Genomic DNA, 16,707 nt, shown 5'->3' on the forward strand with positions numbered 1-16,707 from the left:
TTTTGAGTGTGGTTCTTGGAAGCCATCTCATTATATTAGACTTATACTCTGTATTTGGTCACTGAAAAAGTAAATCTTAGTTGGGGGGGGGAAGCCCAGGTCAGGACATGCAGAGAAACAAGTTGTATTTCAAATGAAATTTTCCACTTGCCTCTTGCTAGTACCTGTCTGTGGGGTATTCTAAGGAAACTCTGCTGACAGTAGAATTCGTGCCTTCCCAGGGTCCCAGCTATGCACAATACCTACCATTATGACAGGACTCTTCTTAATTGTCATTTCAGGTGGTTCAGAATTACAGGAATAAAACCGAAAACAAGGGTTTTTTGTGGAATAAAAGTAGAGTTCATCACGGCTATTAAAAATTCTAATGACATGAAAGCCAATTATTGTGACTTCAGGTGGTTATTCTGAATGCACTTAGATACGTGACAGCCGAGGTAAACATTTCAGCCACAGACAGCTCCATTAATTAATTACCGCTTAGGATTCTGAAGCTTGCTTACATGCTTCAAGGGCCATGTGGAATACTTATAAGATATATATTCCAGGCAATTTCAGACAGGCAAACTAGGTACTCAATAACATTTTTTTTCATGTCCTTGTTTGACATTTATTTATTAGAATAAAGCTCAGACTTAAATATTTTACCCTATATTCCATTTTCCCTTATAGAGAAACTTATATAGAAAAACCTATAGCAACTTAAGAAAAAATAGTGTGTCTGAAGAGGGCAGCCTTTCCACAATTTCTTGGAATTTACTCCACTTAAATACACGTCACATTGGGCAGTTAATTTTTTTGTGATTTAATGCTTGTGAGTGCTTTTACATGTGTGGGCCCTAAATCTCATTCTCTTAAAATTAGGCTTAATTCTTCACCTCACCTTCTTCCTCCCTGTTTTTAAAAAAGTTTCAAATAATGTAGATGGCAACAAAATTCTTCCAAATAGAGGGCTGTATTTGGAGGAATTAACCTCACCCCCAGTTTACTCATGAGTATTTTGATGGGATATGATTATTTCTTCATAAAGTTTTAAACTTTACAGTTGTTCCTTACTTTAAGAATTATGAAATCTGTAGTTTCCTGGCGGAGAAAAACCAAAGTACATTTTTCTACTTCTCTTTGTCTTTTATGCCCACAAGGAGGATCAGCCACATGAGGACTTGTCAGGAAGAGTCAGAAAAGCGTTCTCTCTGACCTAGTCCATTCAGTCACAGAGCAGACTTCCAAAGTTTTCCACTTGTAAACATGCTCATCCTGGAAGGTGTGCATGCCAGGAGTGTTTTGTACGTGGCAATTAGCATGGAGGACAAATTTGGTTCATTACGACAGTGCGGCCATGCTCCCCTTGCTTGGCCACAGCTAAATGGCTAGTTCAGAGCCTTGTCACCAGCGCCCATGGTTGGGAGGGTCATTGCAGCTGAGGTGGCATCTGGTGCTATGTGTGCAGAGGAGAACTTGGTCTTCCCCTGTTTTGTGATGAGATGAAGAGGTAGGAGGAAATCCCAGGATAAGAATGGAGGACTGTGTTGTGTCCTGGGCTATGTTTTTATAGGGGAAACTTCTGAGAGTTACATGTCTCCCTGTGATGAAGGAAAGTCTGGGAGACAGAAAGAGCAAGCTCTAATCTGATGGACAGTTGAATAAACCACTCTTAAGATTTAGCAACCGCCATCCCCTCCTCAGGCTTTGAAAAGTCCAAGTTTTTGAAAAGCCTTGTGGATTATAGTGCATTGATGGTAGCTATGCTCAGGATAGTCTGACTGTCCTGAGGTTTCTCATGGCTTTGAGGGAAAAATATTGGGTTGGAGTTCCAGGTTAGGGGTAGCCCCTTTATGGGAAACGGGATTCTAGCCAGCTTGTGACCAGATCCTTCCCACTTAGCATTTCCACTGTGTGGCACCACTAATATGAATATGCATTGAAAATATTTAAAGTAATATATGAATATTGATACATGCACATTTTCACAGCAAGTTTGACTTTAGTTCAACCTCCCCAGTTTATAGATGAGCAGAAATGACTTGGTTAATGCCTTATAATTACTATCAGTTCCGGGAGGAGGGAAAAAATCTGCTTGCCCGATTTCTTTCCACCTAGTTTATGTGGCAGGCAGCCTCCAAGGTGTCGTCCAATGATCCCTGTCTCCTGCTATTCACACCCTGGTGCGGTGCATGCTTATATTTTTCCAGGATTGGTCTGTTTGGCCAATAATCACCAATAATCACAGGCTACTAATGAGGAAATTCAAGGTTTCTTTTGTTTAAAAGAACTCTGCCAATCCCTGATACCACTGTGTGTGTTTTATAAGTTTCTAAGAGACTTTGACAGAAAATCATTAATTTGCTAATTTGGCCAATGAAATTAACTTTGAGTTCTAAGTTTCAGATATGTTAGTGACATGACATTTTTTTGGAGGTAATGACCTAGTCCATAACTTCCTAGTAGATGGTTTTCATACCACAAGTTCCCAAAGGGGGACAATCACTTCTAGGATAGGGATGAGGGGAGGTAGAGGACACAGAAAAATGTGGGAAGCAGTTAGCCAATCAATTTTCCACAAAACGCCTGCACACACACACACACACACACACAACCCAGGTACTTTTTAAAATTTCTATCTTTGGGACTATCCTATGTTTGAAAGTCAAGGTATTGCCTAAGACGTTCGCTGACCCTCTAAGTTCTAAACTAATTTTCTGAAGAGTTAGAATCAGATTGTTCACTCTGATTGATATACATGGCAATTTAGGTGACTCGTTATTTCCTCAGGGAGGTACTGTGGAAGACTAGATCCCTGAGATGTTAATAAATACTTGGTAAGAAAATAAGTTGAGTGAGAGAAAAAAGGAGGAGAGAGGTACAGCAAGTAAGCAAGAAATAAGAAAGTAAGTTAAGTAAGTAAGTAAGTAAATAAATAAATAAATTTTTTGGGCAAGTAATGTTGGGACAAGTTTGATCCATGGATGGGTCTTTGGAGCAGAAATTCTCAATGCCTCTTATGTGCCAAAATGTCTAGTAATTCTCCAAGAGAGAGGTTGGAACAGTGTCCTCTGTGTTAACCTTCCTGCTTTCCTGGTACTTAAACATTCCAGTGAGGAACAAGAACACTATAAAAACTCTAGCCCGTGGGCCAAATCTGAACCAAGCCCATCTTTGCAAATTTTATTGGAATACAGCCACATTCACTCATTGTATTGTATTCTCTATGGCTGCTTTCATGCCACATGGCAGAGTTGAGTAGTTGTGAAAGAGTATGGCCCACAAAGCCCAAAATATTTACTCTATGGTCCACTACAGAAAAATTTGCTGACCCCTGGGTTGAATCATTTGGGAAATGTAGCATTTCCCAAAACTGACCAGAGAAGCAGTTTCTGGACCCAACTGTGGGTCCAGTTTCTATATAACACAGATGGGGGAACACTGAATCAACTCAATCTTTCTTTGTGGTCTGTGGGAGCCTCCCCTCCCCTCCCCTTAGTACCTTGAAAGCAGAATACCCTCCCCTGCCCTGTTAGGCAGCTGCTATAGAGGAGGATTTCTGTTTCTCTGAGATGTGGAGTGGCAGATTGAGCCCAGTAGCAAAAGTGAATCAGTTCTTTGTTGTAAGATACAGCAAGATCAAGTTGAGTTACAGAGAAAGCTGCATGATAACAGGAAGCTTATCATTTATTTACTGAACATCCTGTTCGCTGTTTTTAGTCCTATGCAGGAAGGGAGCTGGAGGTTACCTTGTGCTTGTGTCTTCAGGGACTTACAGTTCTCTGTCTCCTTGAAGAAAGTGACTGCGAGACATGTTAAATAACAATGTGAAAATTCAGGGACTTTTTTTTTTTTAAAGACCTAAAGGAGGAAAAAATCCTGAAACTTTTTTTTTTTGTAATTCAGTAGTATAATGTCTTCCCCTCTGGTAGGTATGATTCACAGAATACTGTATGCTTTCTACAGACTTTTACTTGTATCATGTCACAGAATACTGTATGCTTTCTACAGACTTTTACTTGTATCATGGTAAGAGCTGAATAATTTTTCTGCTAATAATGTGAATTAGTAATGCATGGCTGCAGAACAAATTACCCCCAAATTTAGCAGCTTAACAGCAAACCTTGATTATCTTGCACAGTTTCTGAGGGTTGGGAGTAAGTGAACAGGTTGGCTGGCAGTTCTCGGTCAGGGTCTCTCTTAAAGTTACGCTTAAGCTGTTAGCCAGAGTTGCAGTCTCTGAAGACTTGGCTGGGGCTGAAGGATCAACTTTCAAGTTCACTCATGTAGCTGTTTGCAAGAGCTTTCAATTTCTCACCATTTGGGACTCTTCATGAGGTGGCTCATGACAGGTTTCTCTAGTGACATGGCTTGGACCTACAGAATCCAAAAGTGATAAACCATTCCCAAGATTATAAGCTAACCTAAAAAGTGACATATCCTTGTTACTACTATATGCCATTGGTCAAGCATACCACCCCTGGTACGTTGTGGAGGGGACTACAAAGTGGAATGAATATCAGGAAGCAGGGTCTTTGGAGGCCATCTTGGAGCCTGGAGACCATATTCTGGTTCTTTAAAACAGCATCTGTTGGTGAAGGAACCGCTTATGCCCCGACTCCCTGCCCCTGGTCCAGGATACTCAAAGCCTAAGGCCAGGGAATTGGGCCTAAAATCAGCTCTACCCATGTAAGGCCATTGTTAGCTTATAGAGCAGCTTTGTGTAAATGAGAATAAGGTATGTTCCATAAGATACTTTACTTCTGCTTTTGAAAAATGATCCTAATGTACCAATTTTATTACAGCAAGGCATTTTACTGTGTCTGCTGGAAAAGTGCTGTAATATACCAACGTGGGATTTTTGTGTGTGTTGTGAATGGTTGCCCCATGCAGTACATGCCCGCCCAGCCTGCATATGTGGTGGAGGGAGCAGCACTTCTTGCAATAGAGTTGTGTATGTGTTAATCTCCCTCACTGGACTGTAGTCTTCGAGGGTAAGAACTGAGTTTCCTCCTTCCTTCCTTCATTTAATCATTCAGCTGGTATATACTATATGTGCATGATAGTACAGTGGTGGTTAAAAAAGAAAAGTGTTAAAAAAAAAAAAAAAGAAACAAAGCTGGTTTTCCTGGTACTTACATTCTAGTGAGGAACATGAACAATGTACAACAAAATAAGTACATGGACAAAAGAATTTCAGATAGTGATAGGAGCTGTGAAGAATTTACAAGAGGGTAAAGAATAAGGAGTGACAGGGGCAGGCTTGCATGTGGTTCTTTGGGGCAGGGTGGGAGGACACGGAGAGAAGAAAGCCCTTCTGAGGAGAATCTCACCCATCTCTGCAACCCCTGTTGGTAGCAGAGTGCTTTGCAACAAAATGCTTACAAAGTTCAAGTGCGGTGAGGGTCAGAGAACTAGCAAAGAAAAGCCCTGGGTGCACCATTTTGATTTTAGTAAATATATATGCTATTTTAACACACAGAGACAGACGGAGGCTCTATTATTCTACATCTGCTTTTTGTAAGCACAACACAAAGACTTGGTTAGGTCTCCTTAAACAAGATTCCTTTATTTCTCCTTCCATCACTGGAAAATAAATAAGATTGAGAGGCAAAGCCTATTGGCTATAGTTACTAAGTCCATCTTTAGTACTTGGAATTGTGTTGGGATTTTCTTCCTTTTGTTTTTTTGCTTTGAGGCTAGCTTAGATTTCTTTTGCATTTTTGTAATGGAATGAGGACACAATGAGTAGTAACTCATCCAATTTCAGATTTCACAACTCCAGAAGGAGGAGCATGGAGATTTTGGAGGTGGCCCAGAGAAGGGCAGTGAAATGACTGAAGGAGGGCTAGAAACGAGGGCACACAGAGAAAGTTTAAGCAGCACTGGTTAATTTAATTGGGAAAAGAATACCAAAGGATGCTGAGCCTTAAAAGGAGATGGAGATTATGTGAGCTGCTTGTCATATACCTTCATGATCTGGGCTTTTATTGAAACTGGAAAGATTTAGGTCGGCTTTTAGCTATCAACTGTGAGGATTCTCTGTAGCATTAGGAACGTGATAGGACTTCTTGGTATGATGGTTTGGTCCAGAGTTCTGGGATTCCCTAACTGAGCTCGATAATTTCGTATTAAAATGAGGGTAAAAAAAAAAAAAAAAAAAAAAAATGAGGGTAATTAATCTGTGATTGTGTTGACAGAGAATGGGGAGGGGAGAGGCTCAAGGACACTCACAAGCAAAGCCCTCCATAAATGCTGAATCCATGTAGCAGCACACACTGGAATATGTGTTCCAGGGTATTGTAACAATAAAGAGGAAATCATGCTTTCTTTTTTTTTTTTTTTTAAAGATTTTATTTATTTATTTGTGGGAGGTGGGGAGAGGGAGAGGGATAAGCAGCGTCCCCGCTGAGCAGGGAGCCAGATGTGGGGCTCCATCCCAGGACTCCAAGATCATGACCTGAGCTGAAGGCAGATGCTTAACCGACTGAGCCACCCAGGTGCCCCTGAAATCATGCTTTCAATAGCAAAATTGTTAAAGAGATTACAGAACTTCACCCTATACCCTTTATTCTTTATCAGTTTCCTTTTCTTAACTTGCTTTGTGTGTGCACTCGTGAATTTTTTTTTTTTTTTTTTTTTTTGGTAGCTCCTTTTTAAGGTACGTGTGGGTAAAGTCTTTACCACTTAATCTTTACAAAGTTTCTTGCCTTGGGAAGGTTTTTCAGTCAGCTCTTCATACCTTACTTATTAAAAGTGTTACTGCTGTCTAGGTCCTCTGCTGTTTGGTCTTGTTTCTTGCATGATTCATCTCACTGGGGTTGGAAACATGGTTTTCCATCTGAAATTAAAATCCCAAAAGTCATGTCTGTCATCCAGAGTTCAGTCTGTCTGAATAACCCGTGTTGGTTCCTGGATCGTATTTGTCAATGACGTTTTGTGTTACGATGTTAAATGCAGATGTCTAATTGGCACCTCCTAACACTATGTATTGCTATGTTCTTCATTTCTCGTTCTTCAAATATGCTCAAGGCCTAATGCAGGAAAGACTCCAGCTACTGAAAAATGTACATGTTCCCAAAGTTCCTTGTCTTATGCTGATGGGCAATTAGACTTGGAGGAAGCTGGCCAAGCAAAGGACAGTGGTGGACGAAGTATAGCGGCTGGCTGGCTGGCAGGCTTGCTGCAGCATCTGGCAGCCTTCCTCACTTATGAACTGCCATTGAATTTGGTCCGTCTTCCAGGTTTCTGCATAGCACTTTTCCCCCCTTTGTTTAACAGCACACTCTGCATGCTTTTGTCACTAAAATGTTTTACACCCTCCTCCTCCTGAGCTCCCTTCTCTGATATAAGTAACCTGGATCTGCACAAGCCTTACAGCCTGGGGGAGGGAGAGAGAGAAGATGAAAAGTAGGGTATGTATTTTTGCCTCAATATTTCTTTGGATTCGAGCTTCTCTCTGCTTTTGTAGATCATCTAGTTCTTTGGCAGTTACCTCATAGCCTTCTGGAGACATTTCATGTGGAATCACGTGTACCCGTTCACCAATGCTCTCAACCTCCATGCAGTGTCTGCCATTTCCCTGATTCCTTGCCCTACTGACTTTAACAGTTGGTATTTTCTATGAAGCCATCTTAGGGAACTCCCTACCCTAATATCCTGAAGTCTGGGCCAATGGTGTTACCCTTTCTAAGGCATTATAGTAGCCACTGGGGCTCTGGAATTCCACCAGTTTTTACTGCATTTGTCCTCAGGCATGTTGGTTTCATTGTCACAGTCTCCTATTCGTACTTGCCAAACTTGAATAGGATTAAGTTTGCTGAACCTATTAATTAGTTTGATGTTTACTGAGCACTTACTATATCCCCAGAACAAGCATGCCTATTTATATGAGTAAATAAGACCCAGCCCCAACTCGCTCCTGTCTTCCCCTATAACCCTGTGGAATGTACAGTCTGCAAGAGGAAACTGCATTTAGAAGGCAATTACAAGAGGGTATAATAGAAGTTTTTGCTAAGAGGTAAGTGTAGATGGGCTGGAAACATATCAGGATAGTAGCCTGTTCTTGGTATTCAGGGAAGGTTTTCTAAGGGTGGGAGTTGGGTATCTAAACTGCAACCCTTACCCAGCCATTTAATTGGGCTGTGGTGGTCCAAGGTTCAATCTATATCAGTAGATTAAAAATCAGATTCTTTTTCCTCAAGCGTCTTCCCACAATTTCCAGAAGTGTTTCTCTGGAGTTTGAGAGTTCATTTTATCTGTTTAGAGAAAACTGCTATCAATAATATCCTTGGGTCTTCATACCTCTACTCATCATCATCCTTGTTCTTCAGTGGATGCGTGTAGCAGTAGAAGTGTGTGCTGGGAGTATTCTGGGATGTTTCCTTGCTTCCAAGACTAAATATGAATCACTTGAAGAGCCTCTTAAAAATGCAAATTGCTGGATACCACTTCTAGAGATTTGTAAATTCCTGGGGTCAAAGACTTTGCATTTTAAACCAGCATGCCTCATTATTCTGATCTGGATACTGCCCTTTGATTAACCACTGGTTGCTAAGGGCCCTAGGAGGGGGAGAATGAGGATATGATCAATTACTTATCCGGTTTGTCAGGTGAGTTTATTTTCATCCAGGCTGAAATCCAAAGCATGCATCATGGCTAGTTTATTCAAAAAGATACCAAGGAAACCCGACCAGATTTTGTGTTTTGTGTTATGAAACTGATTTTTGAATGTAATCACATCCATCGGAAGCTATGCTACAATTCGGGACATGGTCATGTCTTTAAAATTTGTAATTAATGTTGACCAGTTATTTTGTTGTTTCTCTGGCCTTTTACATTTATCCCCAGCACTAGAAAGGACATGAAGTGTGTGAATCACAATAGACTGCAATTACCATTATACAGTTAATTATACTTGTGTCAGTGCTGAAGTGCAGTATGACCTTTAGGAGAAAGTCAAGTGTGGGCATGGCAGTATTGTGACACTTTTCAAGAAGGAAGAGCTGTGCCTTTCACGTTGGGTTTTTATTGCATTCAAATCCACAAATGCCCGTTTTTCTCTCCTTCCCAATTCAAGATTCCTTAATAATTTAGTTCAGATGCTGCAGGTCACACATCTCACTTTTCTTTAAAATATTTTTTGAATGTTAGTGCTCATGTCTTGAATTTGATTACCATAATTTTATTTTGATTAAAAAAACCAAAGCTTTCAAGCAGAGAAAACAAGTGTTGGTGAGGATGTGGAGGAAAAGGCACCCTTGTGCACACTGTTGGTGGGACTGGAAAACAGCCACTATGGAAAACAGCATGAAGGTGCCTCAAAAAATGAAAAAATAGAACTACTGTATGATCTAGTAATTCCACGTCTGGATATATATCCAAAAAAAAAAAAGGAAAACAGGATATCGAAGAGATATCTGCACTTCATGTTTCTTTCAGCTTATATACAATAACCAAGATATGGAAATAACTTAAGGGTCTGTCAACAGATGAGTGGATAAAGAAGAAGTATATATGTTATATATAATATACATATTTCATATAAAATGTATGATATACAGTAGGGTGGTAACTGTATTGCAATATGTAGATGTATCAAATCAACTCTAATACTTTAAACTTATATCATGTTATATGTCAGTCGTATCTCAATTAAAAAAACCATAAAGCTTTATTTTCCTGATAATAAGTATAAAAATTATGGCTACAATTTTAGAAACCTGTATTGTGTCTTGAAAATATGGTAAGTTCCGTTCTCTACATACGATGTCTCAAAAATTAGTCTGATGGTGAATTCCAAAAGCTTAAGGCTTAAGGAGACTTGAAGAGATTCTGCTGAAGTCCAAATCATTGGGGTAGAAAAGTAGCCAGATGCCCCTTCCCGAAAACGCAGGGAAGCCAGGATCTGCTACAAAATTCAGGCGATGGACTATTCTGGATTCCTAGCATTTTCTAGTTAACAGAGGTTTCAGATGTGTTTTTTTTTTTTTTTTTTTGTATTTCAGATGCATAATATTGAAAGCAATCGAATCTTCCCATGGAAATCGAATCTTTCCATGGAAATTCAGTGTTGCCACTATAATCAGTAATTTATGTACTCTGAAAGTATAGAATCATTTAATTGAATAGATTTGGGGCTGGATAAGGAGGGAGCATGGGGACCATCTAAATTATCCTTATTTCACAATTAGGAAAATGGCATTAGAGAGGTACATGGTCATGCGCTGGTAAAGTCTGATACGTTTGAAATTCATTGCTACTGCTTCTCATTGAGGGAATATGATTAAGCTTTTAGCTTAATTTCTAGCTACTTCCTTGGTAGTTCTCCCTTTAACCAAGTTGAAATCAGAAGTGCTTCTCACACTGTGCTCTAGGGTCCAATCCCATCAGCCTCAGTGGGGCAGGAGAGCTGATCCCAACCCTGCCTCCTCAGGCAGGCAAATGCAAGAGGGAAGTTGAATTGAGCAGACAGAACACAGCATTTAGCTAGCATGCCAACCTCCCCGTGGCAGAGATTCAGGAAAGCTGTCAGGAACAACAAAGGCCAGCACAGAATTACACAGGGGTCCTGAAAGGCAGATGGAATGCAGTGATGGGGAGTATAGGAGTTGGCAGTACTAGATCAGTCTATTGATCATTCTCCAAACATACTAATCACTTTCACATCTTCATGCCTCTGCCATGAAGTATCCACAAGTTTCTGCAAGGGATAGAAAATGGGATTATAGTCATATACCCAAGGAGGGTTTAGGCAAAAGTAGCAGCCTGAAGCTGTGGTTAAACTGCATAAGAAGACCAATTAGGGTTAGTTTCTCTGCTCTTCTCTTGGCCTTTTTTCCTCATGTTCACAGAATGGTTGTTCTAGCTCCATGTAGCGTATCTCTATTTAGAAAGAAGAAGTAGTGGTGAAGGCCCAAGCCTTATCTTTTCCCGTTTATCAGAAAAGCAAAGGGTTTCCCAGAACTCTCTCACCTCCTGCCCCTCCGAAATTACATTATGTCTCATTGACCAGGAGTAGAGGGAGGGAATGCCGAGACAGTGCATATGCAGGTTTTTCTTTTTTTTTTTTTTTTTTTGAGCCTCTGTGGTAGAAGCAGACAAGAAAAATGGTGTTAAGAACGGCTGTGGATGAGCTAATCTACAGTGAATTTGTGGCATTTTTACAATCCCAGAGAACTGGTAGCAATGGTATGGTCAGGTCTTTCCCAAGATGAACGGTCTCTTTATAATAAGAATAACTGATTCAAATGACCTCATTTATTAATGTGGATATTCATATACCAGTTTGGTTTCACATGGAAACTTATAATAATGTGCCTTATTTTCTGCTTGTTGAATTAAGGCTTATATGTGTATAGCACCTTACTGTACAAAATGCTTCACACCTATTATCATATTTGATCCCCTCAAGAATCCCATGACATAAAAATTATTATTCTAGTCTCATTGAAGAGAAAGTTGAGACAGAATTTGGATGACTTGCACCAGGTCAAATAAAGAGTTCAAACTGTGAGTTGGATCCAGATGTTTTGGCTCTAGTGTTTATATTATTATACTTGGTGAGGAGAATGTGTTTTAAAAGAAATGAAACAGAGAGTAAATTGAGACAGTCTAAGATTGTGTTAATTTTTGGAACTGTAGACACTGAATAAATAATTCATTTAGAGAAATAGAAAGTGAATTCAGTTTGTGTGACAACATGATATCTTTTTTTTTCCCCCCTTCCCTTTTTCAGAGACCCTCGGCCAGCAAGTCTTCGGGTGCTCCTTCCTATAGCAGATGGTCCAGTTCACAGCCACATCAGGTAACATGCTCTTTTTAAGAATCTCGTTGTGCTTGTTTTCCCTGAAGTGCGCTTAAACGTACAGTTATTTTGTCATTGGGCAAACATGGAGGGGATCAGGCTCTTGCCTGTTCTCATCTTGAAGGTGGTCCCTTGGCAAAAGGCTGTGGAGTTCCTCATTGGTTACTTCTCTCCACCCCGGGTCTCCGGTCAGGGCTACGTGAGGGTCACAGTGAGAGGGAAATGTCCAAGTTCGATGTTCAAAGCCCTCCTCAGTGCATAGCTAAGGAAGTCAACCTGGCAATTACTGAGAATAGATTTTGCCTCTTTTTCTTCAACCTAAGATTCTCTCTCTGTCCTTTCTATTCTAGGAAAGTGCATATGTTCCCATGTGTGCGTATATGTGCACACAGATATATATATGTGTGTGTGTATGGCACACAGGGTCTCTAAGAGTGTATATACCAGTACATCTGAAAATGTACTGATACCACAAAGAATCACTTTTTCGCCTTGTTACTCAGGGTGATTAAAATCTGCATTCTGGTCAAACAATACTGAACAGTACTTAGCCTCTTAGGGGAAGTTAAGCCAGCACGGCACTGTTATGTCTCTGTGTGTAAACAAAACAGGATTTTGAGGTTGGTAAGCCATTCACACAGGTGACTGCATGGGCTTCTTTTTGAAGCAGCACATGATGAGAACACTAAGTTTAGACTCTAAAAGCTGAGTAGGACTTGAATTCAAGTTACCTTGAGACCAACAAGAAATAAGCTCCCTTTTGTCTTTTGCTTTATTGGTCTGAATTCTTGTTTAGGCTTTTCAGGTCAGTTAGGCAGGCTGGAATGACAGTAGCAGAAGCACATTATAAATGGTTTATATTCCCGTTTTCTCCTGCATTTTATTGACTTTCTGTAGACAGTTAGTATTGGTGATAATTTACTCCAGCATCAGCATAATGTGAGCACTCTTTGTATTCTCCCTTTTATCTTTTCTTCGTAATTTCTTCGCAAGAAATTGATATCAATAAAAATATTAAAGAAATTAATAAGAGAAAAATACATTCTTCCATTATGCAACATTTTCTCACAGTGCCTCTTTTTTCTTATTTATTTATTTATTTATTTGAGAGAGAGACAGAGTGAGTGAGCACGTTGGGAGAAGGGGCAGAGGCAGAGGGAGAGAGAAACTTAAGATTTCATGCTGAGTGTGGAGCCCAGTGTGGGGCTCGATCTCATGACACTGAGATCACAACCTGCGCCAAACCAAGAATCGGACGCTTAACAGACTGCACCACCCAGGCGTCCCACTGTGACTCTTTTTATATCGATTGGTTGGTGGAAAAAACTTGAGGTGATGGGTCTGCTTCCATTGGCATTAGCTTTGTGTGGATGCTGTAGTTTCTGTTAACTTTGGAAGGATATATTGCTTTGTGAGTGTGAGCTAAGGAAAAAGGCGACCTAGAAAGAGGGACAGTGGCTCCAGTCTAGGGAGATTGCTTTGAATATCCAGTTTTCTTTTACTTCCTGCATTTTCTGAAAATGCACACTGGGTTTTAATCAGTATTTTTGATTTCTGTTCTCACATCTCCCAGAGACTGGGTTGAGCAAGTCACTGGTCACATTTCTGCACTCACCCTGAAGATGGAGAGATGTTCTAATCTAATCTTCACAGTCTAAAGAAAGTGAGGCAGAGAGTGTATTGCCAAGGTTACATGATTTCAGTTGGTCTACAATTCCATGATTTTTCCCCCTAGAACTTACTCAGTTTTACAAGCCAATACCATCTTTCTGAGAACTTCCCAGTGAAATAGTCTAATGTGAATCTATGACTCTGCGCTGGTCCTGCAAACTTTTTACATGTTGCAATGAAATGAGAAAAGTGAAGACAGGGTAGTATTTGGGACAGTCCTTAATTCTTAGAATGTATCCTTTTAGCTTTCCAATATTACAATGATCTTTTTAAGTGAAATCTGGGAATGATTAGATGGTTTTTGTTTAGTTTTTGATATCCAAGCCAAATTTAAATGGTAACCATCCTGTATACATTTCCCAATGTGTTCTCTAAATTCTTACCTGTAAATGAAATCCAGGAGCAGAAGAGCTACCAAAAAGGAGTTTCATTTTTGCCTTCTCACATGCTGAAAGAAATGTGGTTATATAGGCAGACTTTCAGTCTTCGCAGTGCCATTTGGATTGGGATGCTTAATTTGATGGCATTTCCAAATGGTAGCCTGATTAAAACTAGTATCGGTGACATCTCTTTTGTACTGAGGATCCCCTTTAACCCTAACTGAAGGGAGTGGCACATTTTTTATATTTGGTAGATTTCCTTGGCGTTTACCTGTTGTGCTGGTCATTTGTTTGCATTCAGATCTACTCCATGCCATCTCTTGACATCTACGTTCCCAGGCTCCCTTGTTAACTGACTGTTAAATAGGTTCTCCCAATTGGAGGCACCATTGGCTGGTTGGGAAGAGATAGAAAGAGGAATATATTTCCCCCCTCCTTTGCTTTGGGCAGTGTTATCTCCATGTTCTGAGCCTCCTTGTGGGTCTAGCTGGTGTGAGGCAGCCCTTGATTCTGGCCTCTGAGTACCTCTCTGTGGTCCCCCCAGCTTCAAACAAGGTGACAGCATCCCTCATTTTTCCCTGTCTGTTTTTTTGGCTTTCCCAGTAGCCTTATGACTAGTTCCCTATATTAAATTCCTTCTCTTTGACTGCCTGGTATGGGCTCTGTTTTTCCAACAATTTTTCTGACTGTTTTCTGATTGATACACCTACCATGGCATGATGAACTTTATTCTTTGGTTGTATAACAGTGGGTTTTAACTTTAACTTTATAAATATTATGTGAATATTTACAGGATCCCCAGACTTGCAGCTGCTGAAAACTCTGAGATTTATTCTCTTGAGCTGGCCTAGTGGGTGGTAATCCTTTTATACCCCTATCCCACACAGGATAATTATTCCTCTTTGTCACTTGTGAGCTAATCCTTCCCTTCTAAATTTGTGTTTATTACAAAAACCTTTGTCTTCTGTGCTTGCAATATAATAGGCTTATTGCCTTCAGTTTTTGAAAGTACCTACACAAATTCTCAGCCTGAGGTTGAAAGGACAACTGTAACTCGATCCTGGATCCTAGCTTTGTGTCTTCCTCTGATTTTTGGCATCAGCAGAACAGTTCAGAAAAAAAACTGTCATGGATTTATATTCACTAAGAAAAGTGGACCTTTTTCTATTTGTCCTCATAACACTATTTGTAAACCTCAGACGGATACAAATATAGATATAGTAATGAGTGAATTGGTACAGGTAGATACGTGCTCGTTTGAGAATTAATATCGTCACCATTCCTTCTTCAACATTATCATCATACCTAACATTTACTGAATGTTTACTCTGTGGTGTCCGCTAATTTCTTGTCATGCATTATCTCATTTAATCCTCTCAGTATCTCTATGATAAGGAGGCAATATTTTATAGGTGAGGGAATTGACAACTTGAACATTTAATTAACTCGTCCAGTGACAGAGGGTTGGTTCTGTTAGATTACAGAACCTTAGTATTTTTTTTTTTCCTGTCCATTTAATTAGATTTATTTTTTTAAGTTTTTACTTAAATTCCAGTTAGTTAACATACAGTGTAATATTACTTTTAGGTGTACAATTTAGTGACTCCTCAACACTTCCATACAATATCCAGTGCTCATCATAACAAATGTACTCCTTAATCCCCGTCGCCTATTTAACCCATTCCTCCCACGGGGCCTCCGCTCTGGTGACCAGCAGTTTTCTATAGTTGAGAGTCTGTTTCTTGGTTTGCCTTTCTCTCTTTTTTCCCCTATGCTTGTTTGTTGTGTTTCTTAAATTCCACATATGAGTGAAATCATATGGTATTTGTCTTTCTCTGGCTTATTTCACTTAGCATAATACTCTCTAGCTCCATCCACATCGTTGCAAATGGCAAGATTATATTCTTTTTTATGGCTGAATAATATTCCATTGTCTATATATACCACATCTTCTTTATCCATTCCTCAGTCAATGGACATTTGGGCTGTTTCTATAATTTAGATCTTGTAAATAATGCTGTATAAACATTAGGGTGTATGTATCCCTTTGAATTAGTATTTTTGTATCCTTTAGGTAAATACCTAGTAGTGCAGTTGCTGGGTCATAGGCTAGCTCTATTTTTAATTTTTGAGGAACCTCCAGACTGTTCTCCAGAGTGGCTGCACCCTAGTCATTTAACCAGTGGACAGTGCTATTTCCCTGAAGTTTTTAGACTAATTTAGGGCCACTGAAAACCATTTTCACTAATAGTTCAGTTTTGCACTGACCAGAACACAACTTTTTGGCCTTTAGGTATTATTTCTACTCTGAAATTATTTTTGCACAGTTAACTTTCTTTGTTGAAACAACTGCTTATATCCACTCAAGTATAGATCAGTCTATTTGCAAATAGACAATTTTCAAAATATAGATCTTTTTTTTTTTTTTAAAGATTTATTTATTTATTTATTTATTTATTTGACAGAGAGAGACACAGCAAGAGAGAGAACACAAGCAGGGGGAGTGGGAGAGGGAGAAGCAGGCTTCCTGCTGAGCAGGGAGCCCGATGCGGGGCTCTATCCCAGGACCCTGGGATCATGACCTGAGCCGAAGGCAGATGCTTAATGACTGAGCCACCCAGGTGCCCCGAAAATATAGATTTTAATATGTTCATTAATAAGTTTTATTTAAAAAGAACCATTTATTTATTTATCACTTATTTATTTATTTTGAGAGAGAGAGAGCATGCGTGTGCGCATGCACACATGCAGAAGGGGAGGGGCAGAGGGAGAGGGAGAGAGAGTCTCAAGCAGACTCCGAGCTGAGCACAGAGCCTGATGTAGGACTCGATCTCATGACCTGGAGATCACGATCTGAGCCGAAACCAA

General features: G+C 39.9%; 1 protein-coding gene across 17 annotated transcripts in view; it reads left to right on the forward strand.

The window, feature by feature from the left end:
- RBMS3 (RNA binding motif single stranded interacting protein 3) overlaps positions 1-16,707 on the forward strand; it is a 1,332,425-nt gene that overhangs the window by 243,037 nt on the left and 1,072,681 nt on the right. For all 17 annotated transcript variants that reach the window (XM_078072625.1, XM_078072633.1, XM_078072638.1 and 14 more), the window contains exon 3: positions 11,720-11,788. In XM_078072625.1, the coding sequence (XP_077928751.1) occupies positions 11,720-11,788 (69 nt within the window). The remainder of the gene's footprint in view (positions 1-11,719; positions 11,789-16,707) is intronic.

The sequence above is a fragment of the Halichoerus grypus genome, chromosome 1 (genome assembly GCF_964656455.1).
Source record: "Halichoerus grypus chromosome 1, mHalGry1.hap1.1, whole genome shotgun sequence".
Taxonomy (NCBI): Eukaryota; Metazoa; Chordata; class Mammalia; order Carnivora; family Phocidae; genus Halichoerus; species Halichoerus grypus.